General features: G+C 34.3%; 1 protein-coding gene across 1 annotated transcript in view; it reads right to left on the bottom strand.

Annotated features, from left to right (window-relative positions):
- Positions 1 to 19,499, bottom strand: part of LOC110098860 (phosphatidylinositol-3-phosphatase myotubularin-1) — a 44,170-nt gene extending 24,671 nt beyond the window's left edge. The window contains exons 1-5 of the mRNA XM_020825801.2: positions 19,187 to 19,499; positions 18,986 to 19,054; positions 14,345 to 14,419; positions 14,137 to 14,208; positions 3,408 to 3,477 (exon numbers count right to left, since the gene is read on the bottom strand). Of these exons, the coding sequence (XP_020681460.1) occupies positions 3,408 to 3,477; positions 14,137 to 14,208; positions 14,345 to 14,419; positions 18,986 to 19,054; positions 19,187 to 19,234 (334 nt within the window). The 5' untranslated portion in view covers positions 19,235 to 19,499. The remainder of the gene's footprint in view (positions 1 to 3,407; positions 3,478 to 14,136; positions 14,209 to 14,344; positions 14,420 to 18,985; positions 19,055 to 19,186) is intronic.
- Between the last annotated feature and the right edge of the window lie 216 nt (positions 19,500 to 19,715).

Genomic DNA, 19,715 nt, shown 5'->3' with positions numbered 1-19,715 from the left:
AAAAACATTAAAAAATATTATTTAAATATTAAAAATAATTATTTCTATTATAATTTATATGATATAATTTTTACTTGAGTGGTTTGACAAACAAAAATCAATCCAAATAAACTTTATAATATAAATTTATTTAATCATTTATAATAAAAAATTTTGAACCGGCCGGTTTTAAAAAACCCAAACCGGTTCGCCGGTTCACTGGTTGAACCGGCGGTTTTCGCCAAAACCGGCCGGTTTGAAGCGAAGCTGGTTTTCGGGTTGAACCGAACCGGCCGTCAGACCGGTTCACGGTTGAACCGGTCGAACCGGCCGGTTCGGTCCGGTTTTAAAAGCACTGAATTTAATATAAATTATTATTAATTTCTGTTATATTTTTATATATAATTTACACCTACAAATTATATATTAAATTTATATTATAAATTTATATTTATAAATTATTAAGGTTAGATCATTTATTATTAATAATTAATTAATTAATTAATTTTTAAAGTACATAAATAATAAATGAAGCATATAATTTATTTAACATTAATAGCTAAAAATAATACTAGTTACATCATAAAAAATTTATTTAAAAAATCTATTTTAAAATATATAGTGCATGTTGTAAACTTAAGAATTAAGAAATTCAACTTATTTAGGCTCACATCACTTAGGAAATTTCCTTTTGGTAATGCATATACTCTATATTATCTTTTGAGTTAGGATGGGATAAGACATAAAATGATGGAGCCATGTGAAATGCTTATTTCAAATTTATTTATTTAAAAATTAAGCATTTTCAATTTAAATTAATTTATTAAATTATATAAATTAATTAATATTTTAATCTTAATGTATTAAATTAATTCATTTAATTATTTAAATATTTCAAAATTTGAACCAACCAATTCAATGGAACCGGGACCGGTTAATCAATTGAACCGGCGGTTATGGCCGGCTCAGCCTGGCTTGATACAAAAATGGTTTTCAGGATGAATCGGTCTGGCCTTAAGACCGATTCAGTCCAATTTATAAAACCCTGGTTTTACAAGACATAATGTGAAACTAGTATGTACATGAATGGGTTGGAGTAGCTTTAGTGGAAGATAAGATTAGAGAGAATCATCTTATAGATTGATTGGTCACATAAATCATCGACCTTCCGATGACTCCGTTATGAGAGTAGATGTATTAGATATGGCCAACGCTAAGAAAGGTAGAAGTAGACCTAAAAAGACTTGGTTAGAAAGTATTAGAAAATACTTTTGTTTATTAGATTTAAATAAAAAATTGACTCTTAATCGGACACAATGGAGAAAAATGATTCATGTAGCCGACCCCACATAGAGGGATAAAGGTTCGATATTGTTGTTGTTGACATGTAAATAGTAAATTTCAACCATATGGGTTCTTATTATCAAAAGATACCTTCAAACCCCAAAACAATTTATGTTGGGATAAAATCTCGATGAATGCACTATATAAAAAATATCATAATAGGAGAGAACTCTATCTAAATCAATTGTACCCTAAAAAACAAGAAAATCTAAAAGAAATTACAAAATTTACAAATATCGGAGAAATAATTAGCCTTTCCAAGCTTAGGCAGTCAACCATCCAACACATCCTTCCTCCCTAACAATTTGTAAAGCATGAAAAATTGAAAGTTAGACCAAAGCTCACCAAGAACCAAGATCATGCCAAGTGTATCCATACGATCACTATTAAAATATCACGCAAGTAAAGATATGGCATATGCCCGCTTATCGGGCATTTTACTCCAAAATTGCATCATTATATTATGATTAAGGCCAAACTAAGATGTCCCCTGATGACTCAACCTATGAATTGTGAACTAAGGGTGTAAATGATTTAAGTTGAGCTTAAGTCAAAACTAACACAAGATCAGTTTGTCGATGAAACTCAAGCTTGAATCGAGCTCATATATTGAGCTCAAACAAAGTTAGTCAATCTAATGAAAAGCTTGAACTCAATTCATGAGGTTGAGGTTGGTGGAAAAGCATTGTGAGGACGTCAAGATGGGAGCATGTTAAGGAGGTATTGACAGTGGTGTGGAAGTCGTAATGGGAGCTTGTTGGAGAAGACATTAATAGGAATAACGACATTTGAAGAATAAAAGAAAGTCGCCATAAAACTAGTGAAGTTTAAAGAAGAAGAAGAAGAGCGAGTCACAAAGGAACAAACAATGCTTATTGACACTAACGACATTTATGTTAAGGAAGGTAATTCCACCCAATGCACTAAATCGAGCAGTTGAAAGCCCCTCTCAAGATTTAATGTAAAACAGGAGGAGAAACAATTAAATCGAGTCAACTCAAGAACCAACGAGTCAACCTCGTCAACCTGAAGCTCAAGCTCCAATAATATATGAGCTATAATCTAAGCTCACAACTCAATAAATTCAAATCACAAGCTTTCTAACAAGTCAAGTTTCAAGCCCACTTTACTTACTTACACCATTAATATGAACTATAAGGTGTGTTTGACATAGCATAAAGCCCTTCGTTAGCAAATTTCAGCTTAAAATTGACACTTCAGACAAACATCCACCCATGGCCTATGAGATCCCCTTGGACAATGCAATACATGGTAATTAATAAGGATCATTAAGTCAACCAAGATCAATTACATCTGCTTAATAAGTAGAAAAGTGTCCACAAAACCTAGTATGAAAAAAATCATAGGAGCTTGATCAGGTTGTCAGCATTCCCCCGCCAACTTCTCTATGCTAATGATGACATATTTCTCGTAATCTCTTCCCTAAACCAAATCATTGCTACAATAAGCTAAGTATTTAGAGCCTCTTGACTAGCCTTAATTGAAAATTCTCTCATGATTAAGAGAAGAAATTAACTATAAAGGCTCAAATCATGCTACAAAATACCCTCATAAAATGAGAACAAAATTTCTAAGTAGCGTCTTATCTAATATTCAAATTGTCTTCTAAAAATTTGAACTATAATCACCAATATAAAAGAGGTGGAAATTTTTAGAGCCCACACTTATAAATTATTGTAGACTTTACAAACTTTAAAGGATTTGGACAAATTTATCTACTCTAAGAAAGCAACTCGAAGGAGGCATGCTCATATTCTTCTTACATCTTGACAGAAATAGTTATAACAAACTTACCTAGATGTCACTAGCAGAATTTAAAATGGCAAATAAGTGGATAAACAACCTATAAGATGTGTTGTATGATTATGAAGCTACAAAAACGGTAACTAATAGACGCAAAGAACATTTTTCCATAAACAAGTACCAAAAAATATAAACAACAAAAGGTTTTTATCGTGACTAAAATAAGTTTGCAAGAATGTCATTAATCAACATGATTAACATACAGCATTGTAATGATTCCATTACCAAAAATAACACAAGAAAAGAGCAATATGATTTACCAAAAACTTGAAGGAGCCTTTGTGATTGTGTTCGATCTAATTGACGAGGAACTGAAGAAGGCTTCACTATCTAAGAAAACCAAGAAATTACAGCATTAATAAGGAGCAACAATTTGAATATAGCCAGCTGATACAACATTATTTTGCATGTATAACGCCTTTTAAAACTTTTTAATAACATTTACTTCCTTTGAGCAAGCTTTCAATGTTTTATTTACATCAAAATACAGCATTGTCATAATAAGTAGAAGATCTATCACAAAAACAATACAAAATAGAAATATGATGACCACAAATGACATGATAAAGTAATGGTTGGTTAACCAAGAAATTTACAAAATATCAAAAAGGTAAAGAAATTTTTAATAGGGCTAGATTTTCCCTTTGCACTTGTGTCACATTAATTCAACCTTCTATCCATATCGATATATCTTCCCTTCTTTGTTGTTCAGGCACAAACCACAAAAATATTTTTTATGCAACCTTGTCTTCAATAGGTGCTAGTGCCAAAACTATTCTAATATAATATTTTCCATCATCCTTCCTAATTTCACCACACGTTTATCTTAAAATTCATTCCTTTCAAAGTATTTCTATCTTCAAACCTAATTGGTTTATCATCATAAATTAATTATACATGCCACTTCAATAGGTGCCAGTGCCAATACTACTCTAATATAATATTTTCCATCATCCTTCCTAATTTTACCACACATTTATTTAAAATTTATTCCTTTCAAAGTATTTCTATCTTCAAACCTTATTGGTTTATCATCATCAATTAATTATACATGCCACTTCAATAGGTATTACCCAAGTTTTCGTTTTCTTTTTTACAATCTTGTCATAAATAGATGTCACTGCTGCAACTTTTCAAATTTAATTTTTTTGTGCTCTATCCTTCCTAGTTTTAACTATATATTTATCCCAAAATTTTCATTTCGAACACACAACATGATTGTAAGGGATTCCTATGTTGGACAACACAGTTGTATCCTTACAGTACAAAATGATATTTATTATCTCATAATTCAACCAATGTGAGGTTTGAGGAGGGGTTCATAAAAAGCAACATTGATACTATATAGCAGAGAGGTTATGGCCGTGATGATGGTGTTTATGCAGAGGATGGACTTGCTTTTCCTTCCAAAGATCTGGGAGGATTGTAGAAATGCTGGTGTAGTAGTTGAGGTGTGGCTATGCAAAGGTCTAGTAGGGTTTCTTTGGGACGCTGAGAGGTACAAGGTATTTAAGAATTTTTTTTAAGAAGAATTGTCCTTTATGTGGGCTCGGACATGGTATTGGAGTGACTTGGCTGAGAAGAGAGATGATCTTACGGCTACGAGTGACAGAAAATATGTTTTGGACTTGTAGTAGGGTTTAGAAAAAGGGTAGAGTTTGGTATGAGGCAAAATAAAAAGCTTAAAGTATTTAAGGTTTAGGAATATTAAGGAGACAAAAGTTTGCACGGGCTTGTGGATTTATTTTTGGCATTTAAAAAATAGGGGAGATGTAGAATTGAGGTTAATAAGAAGAAAATAACAAAATAAAATCATTACAAAAATATTTCAGGTTATAGCCATTAAGCACAAAAATATCATATGGGAGAAGGCCTCCAATTAATTTTCCAAGTCAAAAATAATTCATTAAAGCATAAAAGGAAACATGCGGTACAATAAGCTAGAAAAAATTTAAAACCAAAGAAAGAGTAGGGGGGTCGGTAGCTTGATCATGCTTAGCTGAAACAAAATGAGCTTACAACCATGTTTTTCGAGGATTTTGACTTGTAATTTGTAAAGTGGATAGTGCCATAAGCCATGCATTCTTTTGTGGAACTAAATTCAATTTAAACTTGAGGTGGCCACCATCATCCATTTAAATTTAAAAATACATGAGCTATTTGAATAAAAATTTCAAAAATAACTATGCAAAGTGGTGGGGATTGGATTGGGATATTGTGACTAGCCTTAACGAACTTACGATGCTCTTATAATGTGATGGAGATGGCCATCCATTCAAGTAAGGAATTGAAATCCAAAATTGCATAATATCCTTATGCATCTTGAAAGCAAAAACAGCAAAATAGAGAAGAAGAAATGCAGTAACACAAATATAGGGGCTAATTTTTTATTACTCGTTAAACTAATCACGAAATATACAATTGATCTACTATTCGAGAGGTAGATCGGCTCTCCCACAAACCCTAGCCACCGCTAGGAAACTCACACTAACAAGAGAAAAATAAACTCAGCATACATAACATGAAAACCCTAGACATAACTCTTCCTTAACTAGCCCTAACACAATTAAAACCTTCCTAAAATAGTAAAAACTTCCGCAATTAAAACCTTCCACAATTAAAACCTTCCAAAATTAAAACATTCCACAATAAAAACCTTTCTAAAATATTAAAATCTTCCACAATTAAAACCTTCCTAAATAGCTCCCCATTGATTCCTTACATAATAAATAATAGCTCTCTGCTGCTGTGGGATCCCCTGAGTATATACTTCCCCCCCCCCCCCCCCACACACCAACACAAAAGACCACGCACGTGTCTCGAAGGTGTAAATATGAAATTGTCTCATAAATCATCTATTTCAACAACAAAATTTGCTTCATGTCGAGAACCACTTAGCACATGATCAAGTTCTATATCATTCATTATTTGCTTGTGCTTCACTTTAGAGAATATGTCATCTTTCAAGAGTTTAACATCTTTGTCAATGCCTATAACCCGATCTTGTGCTTCTATTTGACTTCCACGCTTAAACTTTTCATGTTTCATCATCCACATTGGTACCAGAAACAACTCCTTCCTCTAGAAGTCCTTTAATATCGTCTACTACTTTCTGTAACACCTTAACCTTTGCGCGCAACTTTTTAGCTCCAAGATTCTAATTGATGCTCTTAGACTACTTGAGCTGTGATGCTTGCCTCGTACTTGACTGAAATTTTTAGGTTGATTTCTCTTATTATTCATAATGTGAAGATTTATCAATCAAAAGGTGCGTTCCACCAGAGATGCAATCTCATTTGTCAAAGAAAAAAGGGGAGCATAAGCATTCAATTATGCCTTCAGCCCCTTACTTTCTTTTACAAACACTTCAACTTTTTCTTTTAAATCTTCTTGGCATTTTCGCAAGCAATTTCTTCAACTGGAAACTTCATTTGCATAATATCAGTTGTCCCGAGGCCCTTAAGTATCTGCATCAACCTAAAAAATTTCTCCTTAAATATCAATTCCATGAATGATGAAACATGAAGGTCATGTAGGAACTATGCAGCTTCTGCTTTGTTGGATCTACATTCGTCAATTGATACTAAGAGTTCATATGCCAAGTTGGATTACCGGGTTCTATGTGCTCCACTCCATGCAATTCATAAAATTCCTCTTCCAACATTTAACTGGGTTTTCGAAAGCACAAAATCTCGCAGAAATTTTCTTCTATTGATCACCTGCATACATTCATCAGGAGTAAGAGGCAGTTTTGAGTTTTGGATGCCTTGAAACTTGCCTGAATTGGACAGCTCAATGTATCTTTGTTCTAAAAGTTTCCCACCTATCGCTTTTTCTATGTTGAGATTTTCAAGGAATTTCTTGCTTATTGGATTTTATTTTTAAAAAGAATTATGTGGGTTCGGCACTCCTTAAGATGCATGTTTTCAGCTTCTAGAGCTCTCATGCTTTTATTAATCACTCTGATCTCCTGGCCTAGATCATTCGTGATCCTATAAAGATAGTTCACATTACTAATTAACCACTGAGAAGATTTTTCAGTAATGCAACTCCTGAAAAATTAATGGGAGGAGCTCCTGAGCAATAGCTTCTTCAAGGATATCATCATTTTCCTATTCGCAGCTTCATTTTCCTTGAGCAAGTTCAAGATTTCACTCTGAGATATAAGACAAGCTTCCTGCAAATCCGATAATCTGCCACACATTCTCTCCAATCCTACATTTAGCATTTCCTCACGTTGATTGCCAACATTAATATCCTTTTGCAACTGCTTATTTATCTCCATTACTTCGTGATATTTTCTTTGGAGGATAAAAATTTCTTGATTTCTCTAAAAAGATTCTTGCTCAAGCACTTTATTTTGTGCTCTAAGCTCCACCAATATCAATGCAAGTTGCTCTAAAAGTGTGAAAGAAGATGAATTTTCAAGTTGAAAATGATGGATTCCACCGTTGGTAACTGGAACAATAGCCTGCAACTCTGCAATTTTATTTGAAATCATCTGCAACATATTATCATAACAATCATTTGAAATCTCATAGTCCTTGGCATCGTATGACTCACAAATCTTCTTAGTGTCATATGTTTTCATCATTACATGAATCCGTTCCAAAAGTTTCACATTATGGTCCGACTATGTAATTAGCTTCCTCGCTTGAGTGGTCCATTCCTGTTTGAGTTCAAAAAAGGAATTTTCTGCATGCTTCAATTTCTCCATGTACTTTCTGCAATCTTTTGAGAGAAACATATTCTTTTCAGTCAATTCAACCAAACACTGCTTCAGGATGAAATTATCAATCTCAATGTTTACTACTTTATAATGCTCCTCCTCAAGCTCATGTTTTGTAACTTGAATTTGTTTTTCAGGATTTTAATTTGATTAGTCGAAATAATCAATTGACTGCTAAAGAAACTGATATCATTTTCATCCTCTAGTTTCCTTATCGGAATGGACAATACAGTTCTTACATATCATGATCTGCTAGATCCATCTCGTTTATAATCTCATCATTGCCTTCTAAGACCACAAATCAATTCTCCAGACATTAAAGATGCAAAGCAACTCTTTCCACCTGAATTTCATCCTTTGAATTTTCCAGCCTAATCAATTCGATGTCAACCTTGTCCTTTGAGAACTCTGTATTAGCTGTATTCTGTGTTTCAGCCTCAACATTTTCATCTACAAAAATACCCATACCAGGAGAAAACAAAGGTGCTTCCATTGGTTTTCTTTCATTCTCAAACGTTGACTTGATTAGAGTGTCTTTCCTATCTTCGTTTTTGGATTCTAAAAACGCAAGTTCTTTGGATGTGGATGTCTCCGTAGAATCACTTTGCACAAGACTTAGGTTTTGATCAACACCATCAGCAAGACTTTGCAAGTATATTTCTTTGCCCTCTTCATTCACATCTTTCTCCTTGGAAAGAGCTTGTGTATAACTTATTGAACTCTCACTCTTCTTCTCCTCAATCCTTCACATCTTCAACTTTCTCACCCTAGGATCGCCCCGCCCCAATAGCTTCGTCCTCCAGTGTAGCGGTTGTCGTGATCCCTCCATGTTTTCCCCGTGTATTGAGGGTGGAAATCCCACCTTTCTTCCACCCTCCTTGCATGATCTGATCCCCAAGGCCTAGCTTAACCCCCTCTATCTCTGATCACACACTACCCTTGCCCGAAATATCTCCCATAGTAGTCGGCCATCCCACCACCTCCACCACAAAATTCCCTCCTTGTTATCCCCCCCATATGGAAAACATAATCCGCTCCTTATCGGAGCCATAGGAAGTAGCTCTTGATGATATAAACTCTCCTTGTCGAACTCCTCCCGTCCAATCTCATTTCCCTCACTTTACCTTCCAGCACATCCACTTTCTTTTCTGTCATCTTTCCAAAAAGCTCGCTCTAACACCAATTTGATATGTCTTGAAAGCAAAAAACAACAAATAGAAAAGAAGAAATGCAGGAACACAAATATAGGGGCTGATTTTTTACTATCCCTTCAACTAATATGTAAGATTCAATTGATCTACTATTCGAAAGATAGATTGGCTCTCCCACAAAAAATTAGCCACCACTAAGAAACTCACACCAACAAAAGGAAAAGAAACTCACCATACATAGCATGAAAACCCTAGACAAAACTCCTTAAATAGTCCTAACTCAATTAAAACCTTCCCAAAATATTAAAACCTTTCACAATTAAAACCTTCTTAAAATATTAAAACCATCATAAATCAAAACCTTCCACAATAAAAATCTTCCAAAAATATTAAAACATTCCACAATTAAAACCTTCCTAAATTAAAACCTTCCACAATAAAAACTTCGTAAATAACTCCCCCTTGATTCCTTACATAATGAATAATAGCTCCTCCTTCCTAGCTGTGGGCTCCCGTAGCGTATCATATCCACATACTTCATGCTTAAAATTGGCAGCTTGAATTATATGAGATTGTTCTATGGTTCGAACACGTGACCTACAAAAGTCAAATGGAGGGATTATTGGAACATAATATCCTTAAGGAACTTCTCCAATTTACCATCCAACTTTAACGCTAAAAGTTATATCACCATCTACATCCTGATGTAGGCGGGGGGGGGGGGGGGTCTGTAAACCTAATCCAAAAATTGTGAAATCTCTTGAGCTTGCTAGCTCATTAATTAATGAGCTGAAGTTTAGTTCATTCAATGGGAAAATTTATTGATCTACATAGCTCATTAATCTTCTAAGGTAAGCTCATAAGTTGGATTCATTATGGAGTGGTCTTGTCCCTTCTTCTCCCCTTTTCTTCTTAAAATCTGAGCTTGTCCCTTGAGTTCCTATGCCGGCTAGCTGTTTTCCGTGCCTTTGTCCCGTGGGTTTCCGTGGCTGGCTTTTGGGTTTTCTGTGTTGGTTGTATCCCGTGCCTTGGCCCCTTGGTTCCCACGGTTGGCTATGTTGGGTGGTTTTCCCGTGCCTTGGCCCCTTGGTTTCCATGGGTGACTGTTGGTTTTCTATGCTGGGTGGTTTTCCCGTGCCTTTGGTTCCTCGGTTCCGTGCGAGCCTCTTTGGTTCCTGCGGCTACCTCTTCGGGTCCCTGGCTGGGCTGCTTTCCCGTGACTGTTGGGGGCTTTTCTGTGGCTTTGGTGCTCTGTTTCCTGCGTATTTTTGGGGAATGTAGTGAGGTGGCTGTTGGCTTATCATTTCCCTCATTTAATTTAGAATGTGAAGAGTTTTTGGGGCTGTTTGGTTTCCCCTCTCATGCCTATATATAGAAGATGTTTTTGGATGATTGAGATGGGTAAAAAATATTATTTTTGGAATAAGAAAACCTGAGGGTTTTTGGAAAAACTTGGGAGCTTTGTCCACTTCTTCTTCTTACTTCTAGGAAAGCTTGCGAGCTTCTCCTCTTTCTTCTCGGGCTTCTAATCCCTTTCTTCTCTACGCAAGTGCCACTTCATTTGTATACTTCTTCTAATGGAATGAAGCTCCTTTAGGTTTGTTGTGTCCAAGTTAGTAAAGTATTTGTAAGGTGTTTGTGTTCAAGAGTTGTAGGAGAAGGAAGGGTAGAGAAGTCCTTTTGCTTTTAATTTGAATTAGATTGTATTAATAGAGAGTTATGAGGGGATTAGGGTTTCATCTTGATTTTGAAAAGAGTTTTGTGTTCTAGGGTTTCTTGCTTGGGCTCTTGGCGTTGCCGGAGATTGTGGGAGAGTTGTTCTTCCTCTCGAATTGAAGAACATTGTATCTTGCTTTGGTTTTGATCGTCTACTAGTGGAATACAATTGTTGCGATTGTTTTTCCAACGTTTTCTCCCTATTTTCTCAGTTTTTTTCCACTATTGGTGGCTGTTTTCTATTGAAAACAGCAGAATATTCGTGTCTTGGCGAAGATCCGATAGGAATCACTTGGAATATTCAAGTGGTACCTATCAGTAAGACAAACTCCTACAACAAGAAGCCTTCCCCAAACTCTCGAATAACAAAAATCATAGTTCAAACAAGCATATTCCTTATATATCCCAAAACAATATTAGATACTAAATGAAAAAGAGTGGTATAAGAGAATAAAAATTAAATCCTTCTAAAATAATTGGTAAAACCAAAAAATTCCTTACGTACTAAACTGACACTAGATATTGAATAACAAAGAGTTGGATAAAAGAATGTTGACAAAATGCCTCCTATATGAGATAATGAAAATAGAATTTAAGGGCCAAAGAAGAATCATGAATGTTGTCAATTGCAATAACACCCCATGAATCGAAGTACATGAGGGTTCTCATGAAGACCAATTAATCTCATTGCAGTTAATCTCATAATAGTTATATGAAAGTTAGGCAATAACACAAGATCAAATAGTTCATAAAGCAAAGCCATCGATTGACAAAAATCATTGTACGGGAAATGAAATTGATGCTTCTTGGTGTCAAAAACAGCAACAAACTCCAAGAGATTCAACACAAAAATATATTCTTATTGATAGAAAATCAAATACGAACAAAAAAAGATACAATGATCCTCTTTGGAGAGGAGAATCTTCTCTCCCAAACCCTAGACACCGCTAGGATCCCTCACAAAAAGAAAATTACAGCACTCTTAAATAAAATTTTGCATACAAACAGAACATAAACCCCGCTACTCATAGCAAACAATAAACAATAAATGCAAAACAGCCCTCCCCAATTCTCTCACAAATCAGCCTCCATATATATCCTCTTCAATTAGAAAATATCTCCTAATTAATCTCCTCCAAATCAGCCCTCAATCTGCTCTCTTTAATTAGGAAACATCTCCTAATTAATCCCCTCCAAATCAGCCCCCAAATAAGTTTGTCTTCCTTATCAATTTCCCTTTCCTATTTGAATTCAAATAGGATATATTTTCCTCCTTAATTCTCTCATTAATTACCCTCCTAACATAATGAATTATTCTTTTATTGGGCCCCAAAAGAAGCCAAGAGGGGCTGAAATCTCCCTGGATTTGGTTTCAAGTTCCGCCCCCTCCATTGCCGGTCTAGCGTCCCTTGGCTTGTAGCCATAACAATACTCCCACCCCCCCTAGCAACGCTACCACCCCAATAGCTTCTTCCTCCTCCAGTGTAGCGGTTGCTTCATATTTTCCCCGTGTATAGAGGGCGGGACTCCCACCTTTCGCATGATATGATCCCATGATTCAGCTCGACACCCTCCATCTCTGGTAGCCCACTCTCCTAGCCCTGAAATGTCTCTCATAATGGTTGGCCATTACACCACTTCCACCACACAATCCCCTCATTGTTGTCTCCTCTTCTGGAAACCCTGATCCACCCTTTATTGGAGCCCTAGGAGGAAGATGTTACTGGATGAAACTCTCCTCGTCAAACCCCTTCCGTCCGATCTCCTTTCCCTTAGATTCGGCCAAGGCAATCCCAGTCAAATCTTGGTTAGGGTTAGTAATTGGAACCACCGGTGGAGTTTTAGATTGCATCTTCATCAATTTCCTTAACATCTCTTGTATCCCTCCAAATCGGCTCTCCATCCGATTCTCCATTGTTAAAAACTTCTACTCCATGTCGAATTTGAATTGTTCTATTTTTCCTTTCAACGCATCAACTTTCTTTGTTGTCATCTCTCCAAAAACCTCGCTCTAATACTAATTTGATGCGTCTTGGTATAAAAAACAACAACAAACTCCAAGAGATTTAACACAAAATTAAATTTTTATTGATAGAAAATTAAATACGAACAAAGCAAGATACAATGGTCCTCTTTTAAGAAGAAGACCTTCTCTCCTAAACCCTAGACGCCTCTAAGATCCCTCACAAAAAGAAAACTATAGCACTCTTAAATCAAATTCTGCATACAAACATAACATAAACCCCACTAATTATAGCAAACAATAAGCAATAAATACCAAAACAGCCAACCCTCAATTCCCTCCCAAATCAGCCTCCAAATTTGTCGTCTTCAATTAGGAAATGACTCCTAATTAATCAACCCTCAAATATGCCCTCTTTAATTTGGAAACATCTACTAATTAATTCCCTCCAAATCAACCCCCAAATCAGCATGCTTTCCTTATTAATTTCACTCTCCTATTTGAATTCAAATAGGAGATCTTTCCCTCTTTAATTATCTCCTTAATTCTCTCCTTAATTATCCTCCTAATATAATAAATTATTGCTTTGTTGGGCCCCACAAGAGGGGACGAAATCTCCCTGGATTTGGTTTCAGGTTTCATCCCCTCCACTGTCGATCTAGCCTCCCTTGGCCTATAGTCATAATAGAAACTCCTTAGTAGCACAATTTTTGCACTAAGATGTTGACAACCCTTTTCTTAAAAGGTGAAGCCTAGACAAAAGTAACAATAAATTAACAATTACAAGAATATTGGTTCAATATATATACACACTTAAAGCAACGCAAAGCGACAAGCACCAATAGTGAGCCCCTTGTATGCATATTCACTGATGTTGATTATTTATTTAGCATCTTATTTTGTCAATTTAGTAGTTGAATAGAAAAGAATTAATGATAAAGATCGTAACTATAAAGCTTAACTAGGCACATAAGGATTTTACTTAACTCAAATGATTCATTCAAAAGCATACTACAAGATTATTAAACTAAAAAAAACATGGTTAGATAAGTCCGGAATTTCCCATTTTCACAAGAATTAGCAATTAAAATAGACAATACATAACTTCAAAAAAAAATCTAGTTGGACATGGATCAATCCACACAGAGCATATCTAACAAAATAAACACCATTGAATGTTTTCACATCCTTTGGTTCAAGCACATATGTCAAAATACATATATAGTCCACAAATCAATTTTAATTTACCTTAACAAGAATTACACAAAAGTAGATCCACAAGCAATAACTATTTGCAAAATAATATCAATTAATTTAAGTGTAAAACCAAATTGATACAACTATTTAATATTGTGATGTTAAATGTCAACAGTATGACAATTTTGGAGCATATAAACTAATTTGATTGCAACAATTCATAACACACTTACTTGCTTACTAAACTTCTCGATAGTTGTCAATGCTATGGTGCCAAGTTCAATTATATCACGAGAAGCCTCACTCTACAAAAGGAAAAAGTCAGCATTCATTCAATAGAACATATGCAAACAAAAAAAAAATCATAGATGTAACAACAAATCTCTTCTAGATATATAGATGGTTACATTAAATTCAACAGAAACGAGGAGTTACACTAACCAGAAAAAGAAGGCGAAAGTTTGTTACTGACAATGTGCCTGCCGTATCTGTGTTGACTAGAACAACACCATGACCCTATCAATGATTGCATTAACTCTCATTAAACAAAAATTTTAAAACATCAAAAAATTTTAAACAATAAAATAACATCGCAACAAAGGCATAATAATGCTATCATGCGATATAAAATAATCTTATCTAAAGAAAAAAATTTATATAAATAGAAATTATAAATTACTTGCAACTTCTAATAAACAAAATTGACGGTCTCTAATGATCATATAGCTGAGATGAATGAAAATCCTAACTTTAGATTAACATATAAGAAGCATCGTTGTCAATAACTAACCTCCACTCGAAAGATTTAATCATAAAGATAGCAATGGATTCAAACTTCCCCAAAAGATTTTACCAACAAAGTGTCCAGCTTTAATGTAAAAAAAAAAACCAGCCAAAAGAAAATGGGTGGATCCGGATCCCTACAACCCAATGTTTGCAGACCACAAAGTGAATCTATCTTGAACAACATACTAAGACATAAGCAACCATGTGAGAAATTAATTGAGCTAGCCAAAATATCGAAAATCCATCATCTTCCGAGCGACGAGTAATGTGCATTTTACATTGTGAAATAGCAAGCTAATTGGATGGGGATGAAAATAGAGTACCAATCTCCAATAATCTCACATAAGCAACCATGTGAGAAATTAGTTGAGCTAGCCAAAATATCGAAAATCCATCATCTTCCGAGCAACGAGTAATGTTCATTTTACATTGTGAAATAGCAAGCTAATTAGATGGGGATGAAAATAGAGTACCAATCTCCAATAAGCCAGCTAACCTACAACTCCTCTTTATTTTTATTTTTTTCAACAACTCCTTAATTTTACATCTGTTAAATACATAAAAGGCTAGAGGCGGCTGTGGGGTAGAACATTTTGCCCAAAATCTCACTACGACATTACCTAATTTTTAATATAACATTTCCACCATTTTCTTAAACGTAATAAAAAAAAGTGAGCAAGGAAGGTTTTCAGCCACTGTATCCTCAATGAAGAGACAAGAACTGAGGCCCACTACAAAGGGTGAAAGCCTTTTGCCAAAGTCATAATGCCACCCCATAACTTATCCCAATACATACAATAGCCCTCAAACTCTCTCTGTACTTCTAAAAAAGCTATGCATTCCTCTACCTTCCACTATCTTTTATTTAGATTCAAAGTTGTCATTGTTATTGATCAAATATAATTTTGTTAGGTATTTCCTTCTAATCATTTGCAATTTTTATTAATTCAATTCACATTTTTTCACTCACCTTGTCACTATTTGCTCTAGGGAAAAATTGGAAGTCTTTCTTTTTTTTGTCATTAAAATTTCAATGGACCAACAGTTATGGTATTTCATATAAGCATACATAAACTATAAGAATTTCTTTATTAAACAAAGAGGTTTAATAGGCTGCTATGTGCTTCTTCTCCTTGACATTTGTTATCATTATGTGGGCACAATGTGGACAAGCTTTAAATAGTTAACTTCATATGAAAACTATTTAACTTTGCTTTTTTTGCTGTGAATAAGAAAGCAAACTAACAAGGATACACTTAACTCTTTATCTAATTAAAATTTTATGATGTTGGTAGAGAGGCAGATGATTTTAAAAACATTAATAGTGGTCATGAGTTTGAAGCGACTAATGAAGATGTTAAGATCATATTAAATTTTTCTTTATCTTATGATTTTGTAATTGTTAATACATTATTTAAGAAAATACATAAGCATCTCATCCTTAGAAGAATTGATATAGTAAAACTCAGATTGATTATTTTTTTAATAAGAAAAATATATCATTTAGATTGCAAAGATTATAAAATTATTATAAATGAAATTTTATGTACCCAACATCGCTTATTAGTTTTGGACTTCAAAATAAATGGACAAAATAATAAAAACAAAGTAAAACATTATTCTAGAATTAGATGGGGCATTTAAAAAATATTAACAAAAATAATTTTTAGCTTAAGATTCTAGATCTTAAGATTTTGTGTGAGCATGAGGAAGTGATGCATTTAGATTTTTCTGCTTAATTTTTGTTATGAACAATATTTGTTATATTTTCTATTTTTTTTTGTTTTTATGCTATCCTATGATGGTGGTAATAACTAGTGATATTAAGAATATTGCAAAAGATGTACTTAGAGTATCAAAAGAAAAAGATGTTAATAATAAAAAATAGTTAGTGGTGTAATCAAAATGTGTAAGAAAAGACCAAAAATAAGAAGATTTATTATTAATTTAGATATAAAAATTCTGATAATTAGGAAAGATATAAAGAGCGTCGTAAGGAGTTTAAGAAAATAATATGTGATGCAAAAATTTAAGCTTTTAATGATTTATATAAAAGTTTAGATATTAAAGAAGGAAAATGATATATGTATAAGTTAGTCAAACATAAAGATAGTAGTAATGATTTAGTTCAAGTGAAGTGCATTAAGAATGAAGATTAAAAAGTATATTTATTAGAAGATGATATTCAACAAACGTGGATGGGATATTTTGCTAAACTTTTTAATGAAGATTGTGAGAATACGATTGACTTTAGTGACCTTAGCATCGTAAATGAAAATAAAAATTTTGTTTTTATCGATGTATTAGTAAAATTGAAGTTAGAGATGCTTTAAAGAAATGAAGTGTGAAAAAGCTGTTGAACCTCATAATATTTTAATAGAGGTGCATAAATTCTTAGGAGATTAAGGAATTTTTTGGTTTACTAAACTTTTAAACAATATTTTGAATAATAAGAAAATGTCAAATGAGTAAAGAATGAGTTTGTTGATTCCTATTTTTAAACATAAAGGTGATGCACGAGATTAATGTGCAAATTATAGAGGAATTAATTTAATGTGTCATACATTAAAACTATAGAAGAGAGTCATGGAGCATAGGTTACGACGTGATACTAATGTTTCTCAAAATCAATTTGGATTCATGCCAGGTAGGCCCTACTATGGAAGCTATACATTTATTAAGAGGTTTGTTGGAGAAGTATAGATAGAATAAAGAGGATCTACAAATAATATTTATATATTTCTAGGAAGAATATGATAAAGTTCCAAGAGAAGTGTTATGAAGAGTTTTAGAAAAGAAAGGGGTTAATAATACTTATATTCAAGTCATTTAGGATATGTATACAGGAGTTGTCACTTGTGTTCAAACACAAGATGGTTTGACCAAGTATTTTCCTATTTCTGTTGGATTACATCAAAGATCAACCTTAAACCCATATTTTTTTGCTTTAGTTCTAGATGTTCTCACTAGACATTTGCAAGAGGTTGTCCCCTGGTGTATGTTTTTTTGCATATGATATTCTTCTTGTTAATAAAACTAGAGAGGAAGTTGAAGGTAAAGTTGAATTATGGAGGACAACGTTAGAGTTTAAAGGTTTTCGGTTGAGTAGATCTAAAACTGAATATATGAGTGTAATTTTAGCAATAATGAATCTAGTTGAGTGATTATGACTTGGGGCGATCAAGTCTTTATTAGATTTGAATGAGAATTTGACTCTTAACATGACACAATGGAGACAAATGATTCATGTAGCCGACCTCACAGTGGGATAAAGACTTAATATTATTGTTGTTGTTGTTAGGTTCATGAAAACCTACAACAAAAAATTTTATTGGCATTTTTTTTCTTAGTCATCATAAGGATCATTTGTGCTTATCAAATCATGAAACATTTGTGCTTATCATTACTGTGAATGGGAGATTTAATTAGCATGTCTATGTGTGGCTATTGAGAGAAATCATACTTCACTTTCTTCTAGTTTGGGACAAGGGAATCCTTCATCTAAATGATAATAGATGAAAAAGCAAGTTGGTAATGCCCATGTATTTTTTGTTGGGTTATGTTAATTAATGGAATGGTTTTTGGTCATGTTTTCCCTAACTTTTTATTTTGTCTTTTTATAGATTATAACAATAACTGATTATTTTTCTCTATTTAAATTAATATGGTATTAAATCAGATTATACTTAATGCAAAAGTGCTGCCCTTATTCTTTTAATGATTGGTAAGAACAAGGGGATTTTCTGATTGGATGATATAGACATGAATAAGGAAATAATGCTTCCAATGTTGTTTCTTTATTATATTTAGTTGATAACATGGCATGTATTGCTCAGTGGATCACTACAGAGTAAGGATGGTTTTGTGGAAAATCACTCACAACGTTGATTCTTGCTACAGAAATATCAGGTTTCTGGTGATTTGATATGCATATTTAAAATCCACTTCATCTTTTACTCATTCTTTTTTTTCTCTTTAATTGCAAAAATGAAGATCATTCAGCGCTTCTGACGGTTCTATTCTTGAGCATGAGCTACTTCAAACTCTTCTATATAAAATGATAAGTGCCGACTTCATTTCAATTCAACTATCGCAGATCACTCAACTAAAAATAAAATAATTTATACCATTACATATCAATTTGTGTCAAATAAACAACATTTATAAATAATATTTGATGAAAAGATATATTCCCACCTAAATCTCTTGATCCGTATTGAGAAATAACATACAATAATGGTAAACAGACGGATGAGATAATTACATATAAAGAAAAGCAAAAGATATATGTGGTACCTGTACAATGACCTCCTCGGCTTCCAGCAAGAACTCAGCCATCCCATGAGTCGCTGACCTTGACACGGACTGCAATCCCCATACACAAACAGAGAAGCATGATCCTTGGGTAAGCTCGTGCTAAACAAGAGCGAGGGAAAACTAACAGAGAAGAAATACAGCCCGGGGATTGGAAGAAAATGGGTTGGGTTAGGATTAGACCTCTGTTTTGGTCCACTCAAGGGCATTCCAGCTACTTGCACCTTCCATTGCTGAGCCCTCAATGCGACCACCCAGGTTGGCCACCGCGTCGCTTCAATCAATTGATCGACCGCTGAACGAATCGTCTTAGGGGAAAGTTCGAAACTTTCTGATTGTGGGTAGGAAAATCCCCCACTCCTTCAATTCGAGACAACGATTAAATATTTGGATTCTCTCTGAGTAGGGGCAGGGGAAGAAGAGGGCAATTTGGCTCCGTCGCGCAGCCGGAACGGCGAACCTTTCTCGATTTCAAGTTGATAGCGTGAAGATGTGGGGGAGTAACTGGCACGTGCGGCCTCGACTGATTATCTGCCTCCAATGGCACACGTGTGAGAAACTGTGTCCACTGATGTGCGGGCCAGTCTTTGTTGGGTGGGCTTTGAGACCCGGGATCCGATTTGCCCTGGCCCAGTTAATGTACGAAAAATATTCATAGAATAATCTCGTGCAATATTTTAAAGATATCTTCGGAAGATTTTTTTTTTTGGGG

This window comes from Dendrobium catenatum, unplaced genomic scaffold, assembly GCF_001605985.2.
Source record: "Dendrobium catenatum unplaced genomic scaffold, ASM160598v2 fragScaff_scaffold_1523, whole genome shotgun sequence".
NCBI lineage: Eukaryota > Viridiplantae > Streptophyta > Magnoliopsida > Asparagales > Orchidaceae > Dendrobium > Dendrobium catenatum.
This window is presented reverse-complemented; position numbering and strand designations above follow the sequence as displayed.